Source organism: Ostrea edulis, chromosome 3 (assembly GCF_947568905.1).
Source record: "Ostrea edulis chromosome 3, xbOstEdul1.1, whole genome shotgun sequence".
In the NCBI taxonomy this organism is placed as follows: domain Eukaryota; kingdom Metazoa; phylum Mollusca; class Bivalvia; order Ostreida; family Ostreidae; genus Ostrea; species Ostrea edulis.
This window is the reverse complement of record NC_079166.1, coordinates 59,960,371-59,976,829: the sequence shown is the minus strand read 5'-3', so window position 1 is coordinate 59,976,829 and position 16,459 is coordinate 59,960,371. Positions and strand designations below refer to the sequence as shown.

Sequence of the window (16,459 nt, the reverse complement as noted above, 5' to 3'; positions counted from 1 at the left end):
TGTCAAAGATAAGTACGTTAATCTTACGTCAATGCTGTTGATTTTATAAATGATATCGGATTTCCCGGATCATTACACTGTGGTTTTGTTTTGTCACATTATCACCAGTTTGATATTGACTTTACCCAGACAACTATTGGGTGTTTCTTTGTCTTACACTGCTACGACGATATTGAATGTGAGCAATATATTTCGAAGATTTACATATCATTTAATTGAAAACTTTTAAAGTGATGACTTAACAACGATGGTGATTGGATGAACAGTTCGTGTCCATGGTTTCTTAATTTGAAAAGAAATTGATCCGGGAGTTCACCTGCACTAAGAACTCGGGATAACTTTTCTCTGGAATGCGTCTTCCCCAGCTGAGTACAGCACTCGGTAATGTTGCTCACCCTCCCACCCTCCCTCTATTGTGTAAACATCAATGAACGAGTTCCCGTGTGCCACGGTTCCACATGTCGAGTTGCATTTCACCCCCCCCCCCCCCGACACAACCAGTGTTCAACGTCTCCTCCAACACAATTCATCATACATTGAGTCACCACTTTTCCTCTTCCTTCATATCTAATTCATCTTTTAACCATTACACCTTTAAGTTGGTGCCCAATTCTGCTCAGTAACTCTACCTGACTTCGACGCACATCTAGTTTTGGTGTTGTTTTCATTGTTACGTACATGTATTCCTACGCACCAGTTCCAAAATAAACGTCAATGAAAGCCTTTGATGACAGAAACTATTTGTTTTATTATTCAAAACATAACTAACTGATAAGAAATGAAACTAGCGCATTGTTGTAAACGTTTTCAGCCCATTTTACCCTATGGCACTGCCATCAAGAAAAGAATGATAAAATTTATTTCTTAATACACTGTGAATTAAAATATTTTGTACTGTTTTCTTTAAATTTCAATTTGATATAGCTTTCTGGGGGACAATCTTGGTTTTTTAGGTTACACTTACAATGTAAATCATTTTGGGATAGGTTCTTTTTGCCTGTCTAAATATTTTTGCATTGAAGCTCAAGTGAAGATTTTGATAAGTTTGATTTTTCCCAAATCTCCAAAATGTATGCTCTAAACAGTGAGTAAAATGTGGAGAAAAATATTATAATCATTCATTAATTACTCGAACGGGATTGGAAAATCCCACCTCTGGACTAGAATTCGCTGTGTAAGACTCTGAAAAGTTTTTTATTGGACGGCGAATCGTGTCTCCTCGGTATGATTTCTCTATTCAACACTCGTAGACAGTTAAAATCTTCCGAGCCGTATACTCTGCGATTGTGAGCGTATCTTCGGATCTGATTTAATTAGATTGTACTAGTTGATAAATGTTTTTATTACTTTTATGATTAATAAAACTATTTCCTGAAGCTGATGATGTCATAATTAACTCATATTTTTGTGGAAAATGATGAGTTGCGTTATAGACAAGACTGCGTAAACAAGAAATATTTTCACACTTTGTCTTTTTCCTAATTAGGACTTAATTCATCGCTATCATTCATGTATGTTTGCTTTACGCTCCGTCGGGAATTTATCACTAACAGATTGTAGATGAAGTACCAAATAATTTTGACCTACGTCTGAGCGCTCAGAGTAATATCAGTGAGGGTTCTTTAACATGACAATGCCAACCGCAACACAGGACCCCCATCTTTAAAGTTACATACGAAAATAATGTATATGTACGTATGTATATGTATGTAGTCGATCATTTTTTTTTCATATTAAATAGGGTCATACATTAGCTCTTTCTTGACATAGCCAAAATTTGATTCCTACAAGCATACGTACACGCACAGAATGTCGCAATATGGTATACACATGTAAAATGTATTTTGATGACATAAATATGTAATAATTATTAAATGTGCAATGTATCTTTTATTTAATTTACCGTATTCTGTCAAACGTAACTTGTTGCGATATTTCTACATACTCTTGTAGGAGTTATGAGATTGATCACTGTTCGTTATCTTCACATTTCACTCTGTAAACACAGCTATCGGATGCCGGGTACTCATAGCCCTTGGCTACTGGAATATTCGGTTTATTTACACTACATTATTTGTCTGAATTAACACGTGTTTTATCAATACGAGTGGATATAATGGCGCTTTCTTATTTTTATGAAGTTTCCTCATCCGCGGAAAAAAAATATGCGTTAACGTGAAAAAAAAACACCTTTCGATGAAGGTGATTAGGGGACATGAGCTATTACTAGTATTTCTAAATGTTGGACGTGCATAAAATCACCCCATAAATAAAGTTGGCTGATGTAGGTTAAGAGGACAGGCACATCAGGTGGAGAATGTTTCCACTGTTCTAGATAAGGAAATATAGTATCCATGAGGTTTACGCATGAGTTTTATAATTTTGTTAATCTTTAAATTTCCACATAGAAGGAGAATTATGACATTAGAAAGAAAAACTGGGGTGTGCTTGTTATTGCGCAACAGTATGTTATCGTATCCATTTCATTGTCAACATTTTAATTTGTTCAAAATCTCTACTACTTGTATCATAAACTAAAAAATTGAAATATATATTTACATGCATAAATATTGATGATATACATATGTATTGGATAAAACAGAAACTGTAAATCGTGCATCTTTAGATCTTTTTGATTAAATAAGCCTTCTAATACAAAATGTAGTCCTTTTTAAACGCTTTCAAAATTTGAATCAAAATAGTTTTGTCAACCGGAAAAGTGTCGGTATTGAATATATAACACGTTTGGACCATTTCATAACTATATAACATCCTGTATTCTCAGAAACTTAGGCGCGAAATTCCGTAAGTAAAGTTCTCATTTATTATCCGGTCTTCTACAAAGTCAATCGTCAACTGTATTCTGTTGTTCGCTGAAAAAGAAAAAGAAACCAAAAAACGCAAGACGTTAAAATCATAATTTGATGGTATTTCAGTATGACATTTAAAGACGAAGACGTACTAGTATTTACAAATAGTTGCAGGAACCCAAAAGAAAATACTCAAGATACATACCTAGGAGTTTTGATATCTTCAGATGGAACTTTCGTATATTTCATGTCCGATTCCTTCTTTAAGACTTGATTTTTATTGGAAAATGCCCAGTCCTCCCAATTTCTTGTTATTATCATCAAACATGATAAACAAAGCAATGATAGACATCTAATGGCAAGAGAAAGACCATGGATTGACAGGCGGAACAGCCGGAGGTCATACAATTCACACGCCCCGGATGATGAACAAGGAAACTGCCATAAATAACAGGTACTATCCAGCATTTTGCCAAACAATATTGGCGACAAAGCCCAGCCTGTGACATAACATGCAAGATTAAAGGAATGTGTTTATTTTGATATCTTTATTGAAAGCTCATCCCATTGACGTTATATAATGTAGTCAAAAATGCCAAACATGAAGTAAGTTGTGAAGTTGTAGGCCAGGTAATGATTTTTAAAACACAGATGAAAGGAGTTTGCTTTTGTAAACAAGGCGGTCGTGCAATGGACAATGGAATATGTGATGAAAAAGAAGACAGAGGGAGAAAGAGAGAGAGAGAATACAGGAATGTAAAATTGAAATTGGTGATGTCTTATTTGCCGGAAATGTTGTAAATATGAAAAACATTATTTGAGTGAAGTGAATAATATCCGTTTATAGTAGAATTTACCAAGTCCGGCTGATAGACAGCTACTCAGTCCTAGCGCCGATGCTTTGTCTCTGTCCTCAACAGACCTGTCCCAATATCAGTAACATAAATGTAAATGCTAATTAGAAATATTTTTGAACATCGAAATGTTAATCTTAAAAGAACCACGGCATTGCAAAACTCATCTTAAAATCCTACAAAACAACAATTGATCCACGGAACACAAACTCACCTTTCTCTTAATGTATTCAATGTATAACGACCATATTTCATATCTAGTAAATGGATGATGGGGTTGTTATATTCATGACATCATTTTGATTCATCAAATAGAAATAATCCCCCGTAGGAATGTTGAACATTTTGTTTACTGCTTGCTTTATTTCACCTAGAATTTTACATTGAAGTCTATGTGGAGAACATGTTTTATAAAAATATTCTAAAACAATATATTTTTATACATTTCTCTGTTACATACACTTTCTCTTTATGAAAATCTAAAATGAAATTAATCAGTTACCCGACAAGGGTTTGGATAGTTATATTTTTCTTATTTTTACGAAGGGTGGATAACTCTTTACAAAAATCTCAAGGTCAGAAAAGGTAAACTTCTTATCATTTACCAGTCATGTGAATTTGATCCACTTCACTTTTACCATTATTTAACAATAAACATTTCTTTTGACTTAAATCATTCAAAACTGTTCTTTATCCTTTCGTTATACGGCGGATGTGACCGGTCAACAGGGGATCCTTACTCCTCCTAAGCACATGATCCCACCTCTGGTATATCCAGGGGTCCGTGTGTACACAAATGTGTTTTGTATTGCTTACAATACTTATGAGATTGGTCGCTGTTCGTTATCTTCGTCTCTCATTGAATACCTTAATATAATGCGGCTCTCACGAGTATTTTTTTAATATAGTTTTGATAGGTAAAATGGTGGTCATTTACATGTACATTTAAAGCTTCTATGACTTGAAAACGCAAACATAACGAACAGTGATCAATCTTATAACTCCTATAGGGAATGCAAGCGTAAGAGTTGGACAAACACGGATCGACCTCTGGGATACCAGAGATGTAATAAGGTGCATAGGAGGAGTAAGCATTCCATGTCAACCGATCACACCCGCCTTGAGCCCTATATCTAGATCAGGTAAACAAATCAATCCGTTGCCACAATAAGTGTGTACAAACAGTCTACAAATTGGTATGACACAGGTTAGACCACACTTGACCCAATGATAGGTTGAAATGACAAACTGGATCGTTATAACGACCATATAAGTTACGAAATGCTGACTTTAAGCGAGACTGTTAAAACTCCTATAACATAAACTGTTTTGTGAATAGTCTGTCCCAATTTAAAAATTGTTCATACGCAGAAGAAGCTCTTGCATATTGAATCAGTTGAGAGTTGAAATATAAATATAATCATATATGAAAACAAATATACTTGCATGAAAGTTCAGTTCATATCTCAAAACTGATTGCAGAGGTCATGGCGTAAATTCACTAGTTTATGTCTTTAAAACTTATTGAACTTAATAATTGCTGCATTTTTGCAAAATCCCCATCATGGTTTTGACAAGAGTGATATTCAAAGATATTTCCATATCCTAGTGTACTTTGCATTATTACCTAAGCGATGGTCCAAGGGGATATTGTCCCCATAGGACATGAGGTGTTTAATTGTACGACAAAGACAGACAATCAACAGAAGAGAATTAGGAAACAATATAGATGTTTCAAATCTGATGAGATTGAGATATCTAACAAATTTCCATCCAATTGGATTACCTTATGATGGCAATGAGGGTAGGTGCGATTTTCATTGCCGCCGTTATGCTTGACAGAAAGATGAAAATGACCCATGGTGTGAGGTTAGGACAGACGTCTTCGCACAACCCAGCCTCCGCCCGACCATTAGGTATGCAGGAACAGTTAGTGAACATCTGTAGAAACAATTACCCTGGTCTTATTTCCTCTGTGACACGTTTCCACTATCAGCCGTTAAAAGCACTTTTTACATCAGAAAATGGTTTGAACTTTGACGTAGATTTTCATAATGATGTTGATTTCTATTCTACTGACATCAATAAACACTTCTGGCACAAAACACAAGTCTGAATTTATACTTACACGACCATTTCTCAGTAATTCCTGGCACCCGGCAAAACACGGGGAATGGTAATTAACCTTATTGGAACCGCAAATAGGGTAAAAATCGTCATCTCGACAAGAGCAATCAAGTGAACAATTCTGTGACGTTACATCTACGTAGCCAGGGACACTGTTATATGAGATAAGAGACAGTTGTAATTATTGTAAGGTTATTGGTTTTTCTATAGCGTTTCAGCAATACCGAAACAAAAATAAAAGCAGTGCTAGGCTCGGTTTCTAATAAAGGTGTATGGATACAAAAGTTATGATAATACTACATTTATATTAGCATACCAAAACAAAACAAAGCAATAATTAGCTGCGATTGCCAAATAGTAAGAAGAATAAAATATTGGAACATTTTTCGAAGCAATTATAGATGCATGCTTTAATGTTCTTCCTTATGAAATGATATTTTTTATGAAATGGGAGAATCAAACGATTTTGTATCTTGTAAATGAACTAATATGACTTTGCTTGATCTAGTTCGATTCTTTATTGCAATAATGACTCATAATAGAAATGTTAACTTAATACGCAAGTTCCGAGTTACACAAATATTAGTTCCCTTTGTCGAACTCTTTCGCATTTTATGATGTATGGTGGGTACATAATGTATACATTATATCGTAGACTGGCATTGTGCATAACGATTACGTACGATTAATGTAATAAAAGCGTAACTTTTGTTTATATCAATCACTGGTATGTATATTCTGGCCATATCAAGCATAATCTGTTTGAATAAGATCATCAAATTGGCTATTAAATCATTATTCGTTTCCTCTTCTACATGAGTGACGCCTTTATCAAAGAAAGATGTCAATTAACAGTATTTGTTTGAGCCATTTTGTTATCCAATACTCATAAACTCATTAAAGTTGGCTTTCCCCTGAGATAGGATGGTCTCAGAAACTCTGGATATCATCTTTTAAGAAATAATGCAACGATAGTAATTAGCAAATGTACCCACTGTCATCATATTTTACGTCATAATTTACGGAAGAGTTTGACAAAGGGAAATAACTCTTGGGAAACTCGGAACTTCGGTATTGAATGGCCACATTTTCCAGTGATATACACATTATGATTACACTATCTTGTTGGAATCAATTACAAACTCGTTTTGATAAGTGAAAAATACACCTTTAAATCTAAATGATGTTTTGCCACCATTATCGCAAGTTAGATCAATGTTTAAATCATTAGGGCAGAGTGCTACTTTTTTGTTTTCTATTCAGAAATGTTCTATTCGTGATCTATTTATGATAGCCATTTAATGACGTCATACGAAAGGACATATTTATCATATTGTTTTGATGCAAAATGTTCCCATGTAAAACTTATAGGGTACCAATTTTGATGCACCAGATGCGCATTTCGACAATTAATGTCTCTTCAGTGATGCTCAACCGAAATGTTTGAAATCCGAAATAACAATGAAGAGCTATTATAAGGAAAAACAGTGTGCCAAAAAAAAAAAAAAAAAAGAAAAGCGGAGTCAAATTCGTCCAAGGATAAGAGCTATGCGTGAGGGAGATAATCCTTAATTTTGAAATGAATTTCTAAATTTCATAACAGCAATTAAATATGCATCCGTATTCTCAAGCTAGTAACGAAGTACTTAGCTACTGGGCTGTAGATATCCTCGGGGACTAACAGTCTACCAGCAGAGGCCTCGACCCAGGGGTCATAATGTAAAATTCATACGGTACCAATTTTGATGCACAAGATGCGCATTTCAATAATTAATGTAAACACTCAAAATAGTTTTAAAAAGTTAGCAGCTCTTGCGTAGAACAAATTTTCGTTTTAGCTGAAATAATCCCGTTTGTCATAAAGTTGAGTTGTTAGATTGCCGTTAGCATCCATGTTCAATAAAATATATAATACTGTGGAGATCCGGAAAATGATAGGTCCTCAGTATCCCTTGATCATCGTAAGAAACGACTATATGGGGCGGTACTTCGGATAAGACTGCTAAAACCGAGGCGTCATGTCATAGCAGGTTTGGTACGATAAAGATGCATTCCTGCTCAAAGGCCATAACCGCCGAGCATTGGCCAACATTTGTTAGCCCTTCGCCGGCAATGGTAACGTCTCAATATGAATGAAAAATTCTTGAGCTGGAAGTTAGATAATATAAAATGAATCAATCTAAGTACGGAGAAGATATGGAAGATTGTGTGGTGTCTTTTAATTCAAATTAACAGGGATATATCGAATAGACATTTGAAAGGTGAATATAAAGAACAGTGATCAATCTAATTACTCCTATAAAAAATACAAAGTAGATAGTTGGGCAAACACGGACCCCTGGATATACCAGAGGTGGGATCAACTACCTAGGAAAAGTAAGTATTCCCTGTCGACCGGTCACACACGCCGTGAGCCCAATATCTTGATAAGTTAAACGGAGTTATCCATAGTCAAAATCAGTGTACCATGAACGGCCTAACAATCGGTATAAAACACGTTAGACAGCATTTGACCCAGTGATAAGTTGTATTACATATGGATCAAAATGATTATTCTTGATAGAGAAACATCGTCAATATATCTAAATATCGAGTTTGAAAGCCACATATTTTTTTCTTCTCATGTGGACGCTTTTGAATAAATTCTGCCTCGTAAGAATATAAAAACAGATCAGCTAAAAGGAGGCACAATTCGTGTCCATGGGAATTCCAAAAAGAATGTGAAGATATTTTCAACGAAGATTTCCAGCATGTTTTTGACATCCAGTTCAGATTACTTGTGCGTAGAGTCAGAGTGGTGTTTAAAAATAAATTTTGAATGACTAATCCCATGGGGGTCTGGATTAATATGTTTCAGTACCCCTTGCTTGTCATAAAAGGCGATTAAATGGGACGGTCCTTCGGATGAGATCACAAATCCGAGATCCTGTGTCACAGTAGGTGTGCAATGATAAAGATCCTTCCCTGCTCAAATACCGTAATCGCCGGGCATAGGCCGATAATGGTGACGTCTCCATGTGAGTGTTACATTCTTAAGAGAGACGTTCAACAATATTCAATCAATCGGAGGGGCCTCCGTGGCCGAGTGGTTAGACTATGGCGCTCTCACCTCTGTCGGCGCGGGTTCGATTCTCGCTCGCGCCGGTAAGTGAGAAAGTTTCCCAGTTTACTTTCGGAAGGTCGGTGGCTTCTTCCCAGGTACATTGTATCTGGGTTCTCTCTTCCACCAATAAAAACTGGGCGCCACCAGATAACTGAAAAATTGTTGAGTGTGGCGGAAAACATCAATCAATCAATCAATCATGTAGAACATGGCAATGGTTTTCACTTCAATAGCAGAAATTAGGCGAATCAAGAGAGACAATATATACCTAAGAAATGAACATCACTTTTGAGTTGTTCATGGTCAGTATTAACGGATTTGGATCTTAGGCAAATTCTCTGTGAATCGCGCTAGCGCAGTTCACACAGAATTTGCCTCAAATTCGTTCATATTGACCATGAACAGCTCAAAAGTGATGCTCATTTCTTATATCTATATTCATTTACTAAACCACCATTTGTTTACATTGCTTGTATAAGTCAGGACATATTTTGTAACATAAAACGAACTACTAAGATCCACTTATGTCGCAGTCGTATTGTGACGTACACCAAAATATTGACATGACATCATACTTTGTCTTACCCTGCCTTTTATCAACATTGTATGGTGCCCGGTATTTTGGAGCTAGGAAACCACAAGATTGGGATGGTAATCCACGTACATTTACAATGTTAATCCGAGGTGTGACTTTGCGAGATCTTTGTAACACATGTTGTATTTTTTCAAATAATTATGTTCTTTCAGTCACGTGCTTTAAAATAGTTCACGATCCTTTCAAGGTCAATATGAACAGATTGTGCCGCATGTTTCAATTGGTTGATTCATAGAGGGAAATTCGATTTGTAATGTAAATATAATATTTATAGAGGTTTCAGGGGTTTCAACAGTCTCGATTGAAGTCAGCATTTCGCAAATTCTATGGTCATTATCACGATCTAGTTCGTCAATACAACTATCATTGGGTTAAATGCTGTCTGACGTGTTTCATACCGATTGTTAAGCCGTTCTTGGCACACTGATTTTGACTGGGGATAACTCTGTTTACCTGATCAGGATATAGGGCTCACGGTGGGTGTGACCGGTCGATAGGGGATACTTACTCCTCCTAGTCACCTGATCCCACCTCTGGTGTGTCCAGGGGTCCGTGTTTGTCCAACTATCTATTTTGTATTGCTTGTAGGAGTTGAGATTGCTCACTGTTCGTTATCTTCACCTTTCATTTATCAACTGAATTTGTCACTGATTAACGTAAGACGGTGTCAGAATATAATTGTGATTAGAAATGGGTTTCTAGAACACAGTACTCACTCCAGTTTCGGACCAACAATTGTCGGTTGAGGACAACTCATTAACATTGCGAGACCAAGGAAAGTCATGCTGATGACGTAGAAGGAAGTTATCATCCTATAAGTATTTCTTGGAGTCATTGCTATTTTCCTTGTGAGGAGTCCTCCCAAAAAAGATCCAGTAGCAATTGCTCCTATATTAGCACAAGCTGGAATAAAAAAAATAAGAGAAAAAATGTATTCAGCAGTGGTTTGCGCTCTTTATTAGAATTATGAGATTGGTCAGTTTTCGTTATCTTAATCTTTCTATTCTTATCGATATTTGACATATACTGACTCAGTTAATAAACTTCATCGCAATTAAAGTAGTGTAAATCATATTTATCATATAGCAAATAAATAGTTTATTATCAAATCTGCGTAAAATTTAGAGAATGTTAGCGTTCAATATCCTGAGAATTTATTGAACGCTAACTTTGCATTGCGTAAATTGTGTGCGCCCAAAACATTCCGAGTATGAACGTTCAATATTGACCTTACCGTAACGAAGTAAACAAAACAATGACGGGTTTAATATTGAACAGTTATGAAATACATGCTGATATTGTATACTTTCACCTTAGATGCCAATATTGATGATGGAGTATTTTGAGTGGAAAGGGATATAATTTAACAACTAAATACTTTAGCTATATAATAAAAGGGTTATTCAACTTATATGGGTGAATATTGACACTCTTTGGCTGTCAAAATGCACTTGCAAGCTCGTGCATTTTGCCTTTCAACAGCTAACTCGTGCCAATATTCACCAATATAAGTTCAATAACCCTATATCATAGCGCGAAGAACGTTACACGAGATATATCTCTATCTTTCGTATCGCTTTATTTTCCAGTTGATGTATTCATTATTCTGTTGCTATTGCCATTTTCAGATCTAAAAGAGCTTTTTGTTCATGTACTTTTATGCATGAAATGACTTGTTTACCCAATATGTAGTTCGCCAGAGATAGAGGGATGTTGAAATGCGTCATCAGGAATTTTGATGAGAAGCCAGACCATCCTCCAGATGACATAATGTTAAAGACTTGGCCGGCACAAATCAGTATATAAATCGGATTCCGCACTATTCTGCTATACGATGTCAGACTCACTGAATTCAGAGTATATACATGTATAATACAGACAGAACTTGATGGGTGTTCTTGAATGACCAACAATAAATGAACAAAAGCAAGCTGAAAAAAAAAATATGAATAAATGAAAAATGTATGTAATTCATTGAATAAAACAATGTTAAGGAAAGAAAAGAAAAAATAAACACGGGAAAAAAAGCGAAGAAAAAACCTAGAGAACTCTATCACACCAATCTTGACTGCGGATTACTCCGTTTACTCGATAGAGATATAGGTCCGTCCTGTCGGCAGCGGACGCTTACTCTTCCTACACACCTGATCCGTCTGATCCCACTTGTTATCAGGTTTGTCCAGGGGTCCATGTTTGCCTTACTCTTTATTCGGTATTCCGTAAAAGAGTTTGATCAGATTGATCACTCTTCGTTAAATATCTTCACTTTCTCATGATCGTATCCTGTTCAATGCCCATGGAAGCAATACTAAGTCGTTTGCGAAAAATCACCATGAGGGTCAGAATAGTGTAAATTTCTTATTCTAAGCGAATACTTAATATCACTAAATGCAAACCGATGATTTCACAAGTAGGCTGTTGATTTGGTTGCTTGTATATTGTTCAAAAGTGTTTAGAATATTTCACTCATATGGAGATGTCATCATAGTCGTTGAGAGGCTGTAAATCTTAGCTCTGTTCTCGGCGCTTATGACCTTTAGACTAAGATGAATCTTCATCTTGCCACACCTTGTGTGACATGGGGCCTCGTCTTTTTATAGGTCTAATCCGAAGTACAACCCAATTTAATCGGCTCTTACGACATGCAAAAGGGGTACCGAGGACTTATTCTAAACCGGATCCCTGGATTGTTAATACTGTACATATTTTTGTCATGTTTTATAGCAATACAAAGTTATAGTGGTGCTTCCCGCGAAGTTTCGCGATAAAAAATTCAATTTTTGCAATTCTAACTTCTATTTAGCATTTACTATATTCAATGAAGTAATTTTGCGCTTTATAAAGAAATAAAATAATAATAATAATAAATAATAATAATACTAATAATAATACTAATAATCCATTTTGGAGGGAAGAAAAACAAAAATATTCTGCTGCGCTACTCCATTCAAACAGTCTTTGTTTTTGACGTGCAAACCAGGGTTCTCAAAAATGCTTCTGCAACACCAACATATTTTACAATAACTGCGTGGTATGACATATGAAATACATATTAATCTTATAGAGAGAAACCACGAAATAATATCAAATGAATAACTGATGTCTTCAGTGACACCTTGTTTACATTTTATTTTTTCCGACAATGAGCATTTTTCTACCAATGTCCTTTCTTGTACTTTGCCCTTAGCGATGGCCTTCGCGGATATTTTCATCTGTCTAGGAAAGAGAGCGAGAGGTGATGCCAGGAAGATGGAAATAACTCCAAATACTACAAAGCCCAGCCACCACGCTCCGATCCAGCGCGGGTCTCGTGGGTTCATATCAACATCTGTAAAACACAGAATCAGACATTTGCACAATATCAGATTCCCAATGCTTACTTCTTGGCCTATATGTTTTTTATCAAGAGCCCCATATATTTTCGTATCACACTTCTAAATGTCTGCATAATGAATAATATTTACTGTTACGTCATGACGTAAATTAATCGATGAAGATGCGAAAAACCAAAAATTGAATTACACACATGTGATTGATCACTGTTCATTATATTCACTTTGAAGCTGTAATGAAAAGTTAAACTGATCTGTAAAATTTATGGTCTAGATTTCTAAATGAAAGTATTTGCATTTCACACTGTTTTCCACGAAAAACGCAAAACAGTGTGAATAGTATGAGCTATATTTTACTGTTCAGTAGTATTTAAGTCAGCAGTACATTTATGTTGTAGGAAAATTGTTTTTAAGTTATGGTAATATATTCACGCACCTGAGTTTTAATTTGAACACAGATACACACGATATCGGGCATATGCGGAACTACTGGGAACTCATGAACAATACAAAAATAAATGCAATATTGTTGAAGATGGTCAACATTATTCAAGTTGCAAAGGGTAAGCATTTTTTTGTAGTGATATCCTTAACTGCTTACATGGCAGAACAGAGACAGGGACGGATGCTGTTAATCACTTTGCTGCGTAGAAATGTTCTTAGATTTCAGAGATATGCTGTTTTGAAACAAATTACCTTCTAGAGTCACATAAATCTTGCTGAAATATCCCCCGACTCCAAATGCTAATGCCGGACCGAAAACAGATGTCGCAATTGCAATACCTAATAATTAATGAAACAAAGACATCAGTACATTAGGAAATCTGAGACAGTGTATACGTTGAGGAACCCGGTAGTTTTTACAACGTTTGGTAAAGTACTTTATGTCAGGCTCAATTTCTATCGAAAATAATGTATGACAAATGGATAATAAAAAATCATCGATATTGTTTAACATTCCTCTTGAGAATTTATCACTTACATGGGGACGTCACCATTACTGGTGAAAGAGCTCCAACATTTATGCCCTCTGCTCGGCTCTTACGGCCTTTGAACAGGGAGGGGTATATTTTGTCGCAGCTGCTGTGGCACAAAGCTTTGGTTTTTGCAGTCTCACTAAAGGGACTACTCTAGTCCCCACTTACGAAAAGCGAGTGGTACCAGCGACCTATTCACACCCGGATACCCACGAAATAATTCCGTGGGTTATTAGATTCTATACATTTCCTAATTTACATGCTTATTTTTCTTAATTTCATCTTCCATGCGATATCAATTAAACAACGCAAAAAGGGAAAAAAAACAAATACTTGTGTAGAATCCAGTCTTCCTTCGCTCAACGTTGTCATCGATGTACACCAGGTAAAACGGACCTCTTGGAGCTTTCCCAATGCCTTGTAGCGTCATCCCGATCCCGATCAACGACAGTGCAAGAGCTTTAATGGAATAACTCGGCGCTGCCAAGACATTCGCGGAGTCGTCCGTATCAGATTCACAAACATTGTCAGTCAAATTCAACTTGGGCTTACAAAGAAGTGTAGTATTGCTGTTGTCTTTACTTACATTATTGATGGATGAGTCTAAGTTGAGAACAGGCAACAGACCTCTGGAAACTGCGACGAAGTGGGGGATACTGCAGATTAACCCGGAGAATCCATACGACAATATGCAAACAAATAACATCCGGGGAATGTGAACGTACCGGGCAGCTGCCGAAATGAATTAGACAACCGCGAAAAACCCTATGTCATTAAAGCCCATTACAAGGCCGCTTTGGGCACTGCTTAATCCGAATTGTCGCTCCAGATTGGGTACCTGTGTATTAACATAGACGGACAGAATCTGCGATACCATGCTTACGGCACTGTATACCCCAACAAAGGCATTGATGTTCGCAAAATGCTGTAGAAATTTCGGTCGAAATCTCCCAATGCCACATTCTGTGTTTTCATCCCTAACTTCAAGATGAAATTCGTTGCTTTTCATTCTTTTACTGTGTGTTGAAAAAGAAAATAAATTACATGTACAAACATACATGCACAGCCTCGGGTATTTTTACAAACAATAAATCCTCTTAGCTTTTCGTTACGTGTCGTCTTCAAGAAGGATCGCTTTCACGGGAAATGTGCACACTTTACCCAAAATAAGTTTAAGCACTTTTTCAAAAGATATTTTTCATCGACACAATTTTATGCAATTATGACGTGATAAAAAATGTGGCAATATAATTACCAAAACTTCTTTTGGTCACAAAGGACCCCCCCCCCCTTTAACTGTAGCTTATGCTCCATTTTTACTATCCCTCTTTTCAAATACACATTTTTTCACCTCTGGTATATTTAAGGGTCCGTTTTTGCCCAACTCTCTATTTTGTAATGCTTAAAGGTGTTATGAAATTAATCACTTTTCTTTATTTTCACCTGCATAATTCAAATTTAATGTTTTATCAAATCATTAGAACCCGTATGTACAGCTAAAGTGGGGTGGTCCTTGGAAATCATTTCATGATCAACTATTGCAGCCTTAGACTTGGCAAGTCACCAATCTTTTCTTTCGCCAAAAACTAAACCGAAAATTGGGGACAAGTCTTATTTATTATAAGGCGGATACATGCAATACAACAGCTGTACTTGGGAATGAAATTAGAAAAGTAGAAATAATGGCATGATAATTTCTGGAAGATAAACACCTTCTCTGATTTTAGAGAAGAAAATAAGTAATTAATTAATTCAAATAAATTGACAATCATGCATCAAAACGCTTTTTCTAAAAATAAAATGTTGGAAACACTTTTCCTTGATAAAGACTGCTTTCCATTTTTTTTTTCTTCATATACATAATCCACATCAGATATAAGTCATCTAAATTTACTTACCACTAGTATAGTTGACTGCTCCACATGTGTCGGGAAAGTTTCGTTGCTGGTTACACTATGTGACGGTCCATAAGGCGTGTATTGGTATGACTATGAATAAGAAGACCTTTACATATCTAGCTCTTAGGGCATGGGTTACAGTCAATGCATGAGGAACAATACGTTTTGTCGCTTTTTTCTTGAAATTGTATTCAGATTTTCAATGCAAAGGTAAAATAGTAAAGCATGACAGCGCAGTTCGCCCAAGGATTTTAGAAAAAGAAGGGAAACAAGAAGCCCATGGGCCACATCGCTCACCTGAGTCACCTTGGTCCATATCAGAAGACTTTCCATATATATTTGCATGTAAAACCGTAGTCCCTATTATGGCCCCAAACCTACCCCTGGAGGCCATGGTTTTTGCAAACTTGAATCTACACTATGTCAGAAAGCTTTCATGTAAATGTGAACTTCTTTGGCCCAATGGTTTTTGAGAAGAATATTTTTAAAGATGTTTTCCTATATATTTGTATGTAAAACTTTGATACTCCTTGTGGCCCCATCCTACCCCCGAGGGCCATCGTTTTAACAAACTTGAATCTGCACTATATCAGGAAGCTGTAATGTAAATATCAGCTTTTCTGGCTCAATGGTTCTTAAGAAGAAGATGTTTAAAGATTGTCCCTATATATTTGTATGTAAAACTTTGATCCCCTATTGTGGCTCCATCCGACCCCCGAGAGACAGGATTTTAACATACCAGAATCTGCACTATATCAGAAAG

General features: G+C 36.2%; 1 protein-coding gene across 1 annotated transcript; it reads right to left on the bottom strand.

The window, feature by feature from the left end:
* Window positions 1–729: 729 nt before the first annotated feature.
* On the bottom strand, window positions 730–15,756 carry LOC125675983 (solute carrier organic anion transporter family member 2B1-like). The gene is made up of 11 exons (XM_056158381.1): window positions 15,697–15,756; window positions 14,132–14,814; window positions 13,518–13,604; window positions 12,614–12,817; window positions 11,171–11,335; window positions 10,206–10,392; window positions 5,793–5,943; window positions 5,451–5,605; window positions 3,668–3,732; window positions 3,016–3,310; window positions 730–2,873 (listed from the first exon to the last, which is right to left on the bottom strand). Exons 2-11 carry the CDS (start codon window positions 14,502–14,504, stop codon window positions 2,846–2,848), a joined length of 1,710 nt encoding a protein of 569 aa, XP_056014356.1. The 5' UTR covers window positions 14,505–14,814; window positions 15,697–15,756; the 3' UTR covers window positions 730–2,845.
* Between the last annotated feature and the right edge of the window lie 703 nt (window positions 15,757–16,459).